Source organism: Temnothorax curvispinosus, unplaced genomic scaffold (genome assembly GCF_003070985.1).
Source record: "Temnothorax curvispinosus isolate PA1 unplaced genomic scaffold, ASM307098v1 QBEX01007044.1, whole genome shotgun sequence".
Taxonomy (NCBI): domain Eukaryota; kingdom Metazoa; phylum Arthropoda; class Insecta; order Hymenoptera; family Formicidae; genus Temnothorax; species Temnothorax curvispinosus.
In genome coordinates this window covers 238-6,274 of record NW_020216824.1, presented here as the reverse complement: position 1 = coordinate 6,274, position 6,037 = coordinate 238, and the positions used below count along the sequence as shown (strand labels likewise).

At 30.4% G+C, this 6,037-nt stretch overlaps 1 protein-coding gene across 2 annotated transcripts; it reads right to left on the bottom strand.

Annotated features, from left to right (window-relative positions):
* Positions 1-573: 573 nt before the first annotated feature.
* LOC112456647 lies at positions 574-5,838 on the bottom strand. 2 transcript variants are annotated; one of them, XM_025019337.1, is made up of 8 exons: positions 5,503-5,838; positions 5,110-5,189; positions 2,084-2,310; positions 1,622-1,987; positions 1,441-1,491; positions 1,142-1,368; positions 885-1,047; positions 574-795 (listed from the first exon to the last, which is right to left on the bottom strand). In XM_025019337.1, exons 3-8 carry the CDS (start codon positions 2,298-2,300, stop codon positions 662-664), a joined length of 1,158 nt encoding a protein of 385 aa, XP_024875105.1. In that variant the 5' UTR covers positions 2,301-2,310; positions 5,110-5,189; positions 5,503-5,838; the 3' UTR covers positions 574-661. The 2 variants fall into 2 exon arrangements, with proteins under 2 accessions (XP_024875105.1, XP_024875106.1); XM_025019338.1 differs by lacking the exons at positions 5,110-5,189; positions 5,503-5,838 and adding an exon at positions 2,388-2,741.
* Between the last annotated feature and the right edge of the window lie 199 nt (positions 5,839-6,037).

Sequence of the window (6,037 nt, the reverse complement as noted above, 5' to 3'; positions counted from 1 at the left end):
TGTACTTACTATATAGAACAGCGAGTGCTTATCAGAACAGCGTGGGATGTTTGTCTCTTCATCGTACCGCAGCTTGTTTTGATCATTATAACACGACCATGTACTTTTACTGACTTTTAGTGAATATACACTAATTTTTGCAGCGTAAAATCACTAGTAGTTTACGTTTTCTACTGATAACAACTAAGATAGTTAATATACATGTTACTTGTATTTAAAAAATTTGTTTATATACAAAGATATGGAACTTATGTACATAAAATTCAATAGAAAGTATGTTTCTTGAACTCTTTATTTTGATAAATTGCTAAACAAATTACAGTTTTATAACTAATTAACTTCCATATATTAATATTAGAAATATATTAGGAATTAGAAATGTATATTAATTCTCTTACATAAAAGAAATTACTTAACATAAGTGACAACGTTGAGAATTCAGATCGTAATAAAAAAAAATAATGAAGATTCTATGATTTTAGAACATAAAAATCTTTAAAAACTTTAGTATTTAAAATTATTCAATATCAGAAAACATATTGATTAAAGAAAAATAATTTTGTTTATCATGTTAATCAAGAATCTTACATAGGTTGGGTAATATAAGAAAAAAATATAATAAAAAAATACTATATTATGAGCTTCAAAACTTCTGAGGCATTTAAATGGCTTGCGGATTCATCTCTTCGGGATCTTTTTGTTGTCTGTTAAGCCTTTGACCACCTTGGCGAAACCATTCTTTTGTGATATCTTCAAACTCTTTGTTTGTGAATTGATGTTGAGCCAAAATTGTTGCTGAATGAATTAAATGTAAATTAAATTTTATATTTTGTAAATATAAAAATATATTTTACTTTGTAAATATAAAAAAATATATATTTTACCTTGTATTGCCATTAAAATAGAGTTTAAGCTACTGATTTTAAAATGATTACGTAATCCTTTCCAGGACGATTGTTTAGCAACTTCATTGGAAAATATAGTTCGATATATACGAATTAAATTTTCCTTAGCGGATCTTCCGCCTATGCGAGATATGCACAGCATCTTTAGAAATATATAACGTAACGTTAATATAATTTCTATCATTTTATTTAGATAAAAATTACATTTAAGTAACTAAATTCCTAATTAAACTTACAAATTTGTTGTACTCATCTGCATTTTGTGATAAACGGTTTTCAAAAGCTGTGACTTCATCAATACTTTTAAGCGGAAGAGATTGTTGCATATTTAATATACCCAAATCAGCAGGTGCTTCAGGCTTATGTTGATTAATTTGTTTTTCTACTTCTTTTAAACGAGCCTCCAGATCTTGTATTCGTACTGAAACATTAGCTAGAGCCGTATATACTCTTTGGAAATTTTCTAAAAAATTATAAGTAATATTGAGTAAACAGTGAGATAATAAGATTATAAGGCAAACAATAAACACCATACCTTCCATTTTATTGGACATTTCTATCATTAAGTTATGTAATTCCTGTATGCCTAGAAACATAAAAGAGGTATTAGAATAATCACAATAACCATTAATAAGAACTATAATTTTTAATAAAAAATGCTTTATTATAGAGATAATACAAGTAAATAGAATAAATAAACTAAAATGAACTATTACTTTTGTTCGATACTAAAGTTCCTTCAAGGATGTCAAAATCCACATTGTCAGTTGAAAAATTCAAAACATTTGAGAGTTTGTTGACTGAGACATCTTTATTTGTAAGATCTGGCTGGTTTAGTATAACTGAGACATCTTCATTTGTAAGAGCTGACTGATTTGGTATAACTGAGACATTTTTATCTGTAAGATTTGGCGGATTTGGTATAACTGATGCTAAATCAGAATCAGTATCAGACTCAGAAGCAATAGGTTTTTGCAACTGTTTTCTGCATGACGTACGTGACTTCTTCTTTATTTCATTTATATTATTATCATCGCTTGACGAATAGTTCGTTGCCTTCTGTCTAGCTTGATCTAATGAATCTTGATTGGGACAAAACCGCAATTTACACAAGTTACATTATTTTTTAAAAATATTTAAAAACAACTACATAAATTTTGAAGTAAAATCTAAATTACCATAATATCCATGAAATTGAATGGGATAAAATGACCACTTAGGATCATTAATAACAGGAGGAACTTGTTTTATGATAAATGTATTTATATTTTTTACTGATGGCCACCAGCATTCTGTCAAATTAGAGCGAAGCCATAAAGATGGAACCTCTGATACGATTTCCTCTTCATCATTTCCATCGCTTGAAAAAGTCACGACAGCGAAATCTTTTGCCATTATTAATAATCTGTAAAAAAGCAAAGTTTGTTAAATAATTTATCATCGTTTTTAATTCTAAATTCTTTTACCAATATTAGTACTCGCCATAAACATATTTCCTGTTGGTGCAGTAAAGGCAATACCACAACTTCTTCGTCATATAAAGGTAATTTTACGCATTTTGATTTAATATCAGATAATGGAACAGTAATTAGCTCATATTGTAACTCATTAATTTGTTTAATTCCAATATTTAAAGAGTCGCATGGACTATGAAAAAATGATTTAACATTCGAATACTTTTTACCAATAACGTAAATCTGTTCACTTCTTAAATAAATTTTTGTAAGTGAAATCGTTGTACCATCTAACAAAGAACAACAGTTATCAGCAGTTTTTGTACTAAGATAGAAACCTTTGCATTGAACCGATTTTATTATCTTTTTGCCATTGACGTTTTTAAAGCACAATTTTGGATAAATCTTTTGTACATTTGTCATATTTAAATTATCCTCTTCTATACAACGATTAACTAATTGTTGTAATGGTCGACTTGAAGATCTAACTTTTGATTTAATTTTTTGCATGTAATTTTCGAACTTAAACGCGCTAAATTCATCTAATGGCCCCCATAATTTTACATAGTCGCATAGATGAACTAAATTATGCACGTTATATGATATATGTTGATGACCATATAATGTACCGTAATTTTCAACAAAATATACTAGTAAACTGTGTGCATAATCAAGCAGTTGTACGCAATATTCTTTGCTACATAAGATTCTAATTGCTACACTCAAGCTTAAAAAATGAACGTATTTATCGCGTGATAATGTCTTAAAAAAAATTACTGGTCCAGTATATAATAATAATTGCCTTAATTCAGTGGCTTTAAACCGATCGACCTCATCTAGTTTTCTTGGCTTTCTAGCAAATTCTTTAGGTAAGAATAATGACATGGATAACAAAGTAGTTGAAATAAGAGCTATCAGATTTGCAGCCATACGAACATTATGTTTACCTTTAATCCAAAACTGCAACAACCGTTTCATTATTCCTAACAGTACAAGATGCATGTAGTCTATAGGAAATTGGGTAACCATTCCAATGTTTAAATCTTCAAGAATAGAAGTCATTTTATGATGTTCTTCTTGTTGTTTTAATTTAAACGATTCATCTGATCTTAGGATTGCTTTAATTTCTGGGTACGTTACTCTATTTTCTATGTAATCTCCCTCTTGAATGCAATTACCGCATCCAAAATACGCATTATGTCCCTTAATTCCTTTGATAAACGATTTTGCGGGAGCATCGCAGATAAATACGTTCACTTTTACGGTTATTTTTTTGTCATACTGTGTAATACCAGTTCGAAAAATTTCAAGACAATCATCCTTGAAATATTTCAGAAAAGTATTGCAACATTTTGGCTTTTGAAAACCATGATAGACACCGACTATAAATGGTTCGGTGTAAAAATCTGCAACTATACTAGCTAAAATAGGCCAAAATTGACTGCCAGAAGATTTTGTTAAAGGAAGACCATCTATATTCACATTAATATTTATTTGCGATGGACAAGTATTTCGGCAATAATGTTTGCAAATAGATTTTTTTAAACTATTACTTAAACCTACATGATAATAGTTTCCTGGTGTCATTTCAATAATGTCTACTTGTCTGGGAGTTTGTAACAAAGTTCGAGCATCAATAGGAAGATCATGGCCGTATTTTACTAGAACTTTTAATAAACTACTTATAGTAGAATGATTTACACGATTTTCAATAGCCCATAATCGGATGTCATTTACAATTTCTGTTTTATTAAAAAACTCATCGTCTGAACTACTTGATGGAAGACTATCTTTATCAGTATTAATTCCTGAATGTATAGACATTAAATCATCATTGTTTTCAATAAACTTATCAGTGTTAATTCCATTGGAATTATCAAAATCAATTTTTCTTGATAAATTTTGCTGCTGAGGTAATTGTTCAATGTTATCTGGTCCATTTGATCCACTTACAATGTCATTTTGAACTTCTGAACTATTTGAGTCAACAGTCATTTGGGAAACATTATAGAGTTCCTTTACAAAAATTCGTCTCCGCTGTCTTGGCGTTAAACAAGTAATGTCTAATCTTAATTTTGATTTAGACATAATATAATTTTATGAAATAACACGAAGAAATGGAAAGCTAGATTGCGATTATATGCACGAAGATTTGGGTTTGCGTTTAGGCTTATGTTATGGTTATATTCTCCTTTTCCGCTGAATATGTATTTAGGAAAGCTGGAATATATATTTATTATCTGGAGAATAAAAAATATTTTGATAAATAAAAGAGGTTCTTAAGGGAAAGATCTGCAGTTATGTTAAATACAAACTAATCCAAAAATTAAATTATTTACATTAATCTTATATTAAGATTTACCATTACAATTACTATATAGAAAAAAGATAATAAACCGGTATGTAATAAATATTCAATTTAATGCAAAATTAAATATTGTAATCTGAAGAAAACTACAGAAGAAAACTGTAATTATTAGGAGACAATAAAATGCGATGTAAATTTGCACTCAAAATGTCTAAGCTTCTAATGATTCAGAAAAGCGGTGCGAATAAGTTTTTTGTTTCTTCTCATTATCATAATTGCCTAACAGATGTTGTAAAAAGACATGAGAAACATAGGCCGCTTTCCGATATTCACTGCCAGTACCGAAAATTTATAGTGTGCGTAACATAAACTATAGATTTTTATTATTGGCAGTGAATATCGGAACGCAGCCATGGTATTGCATAAAATAAATTAAACTCACTGCCAAATATAGAAACAATGTAGTGTAAAACGAGTACGTCGCCAGTACGTCGTGGGGTGTGTCCTTTATGTTCACATTCACTGCATAGAAACAATAAGACAAATTTAACTTCACAATTGATTTTTTACCGCAAAATAACTTTTCACTTATAGCGTTTTTGATTTGTTGACTCGACCCGACTCGGATCAGATCAAAAGTTTGGGTTAAAACTCGATGACTTTAAACTATGAAGGCAGAAAGCGTTTCTTAACCTCCATGAAAGAAATTCTTAGCATTATCGCAGCATATAAGTATTTCATTATCATTTTTCCGAACTTTTGAACCCAAGTCGGAGCAAGTCAACAAGTCAGAAACACTATTAATTAATTAATGCAGTTTTAACCTCATACTTACCAAGATTTTTACACTATCTATACACTGTTGTGTCAAAAAATCACGGTCGCGCGAAAAAGCGCGGGCGATTATCGTTTCCGTGGATTCCGCCATATTAAAAGCTGAAGCCAGAGCTGCGGTCCGATTCACACTCACAGCGCTGTAAGCATCATTCTGTCTTTGTTGCACATCGAATATCAACCGAAGATAGAGCAATATGCTTTCAGCGCTGTGAGCATGAATCGGACCGCAGAATTGGTGATCGGTACCACGGTCTTACATATTTTGATTGCGCGCTTGCGCATACTTAAGCCAATTAACGGAATTAATTATCCAGTAAAGTATAAGGGCGTATTCATATGAACTTATATAACCACATAAAGCACAGAAAAATTTATCGCGCATTTTGTATAAAAAAATATGAACAATATGGGCCGATATCACAGTCTCCGATTAACGTGATCCTTCGATTAAACTCACTCTTCGTCTCTTTCTAAGGGGACAGTTATAAAGAGATGCAGAGTGAATTTAATCGGAGGATCACGTTAATCGGAGA

Excerpts from the sequence above, each read along its gene's own strand:
- LOC112456647 (XM_025019337.1), bottom strand. The coding sequence starts at position 2,300 with ATGGCAAAAGATTTCGCTGTCGTGACTTTTTCAAGCGATGGAAATGAT. Across the intron at positions 1,988-2,083 it reads TCAATTTCATGGATATTATG|ATTCATTAGATCAAGCTAGA; the intron begins GTAATTTAGATT and ends GTCCCAATCAAG. Across the intron at positions 796-884 it reads TATTTTAATGGCAATACAAG|CAACAATTTTGGCTCAACAT; the intron begins GTAAAATATATA and ends TAATTCATTCAG.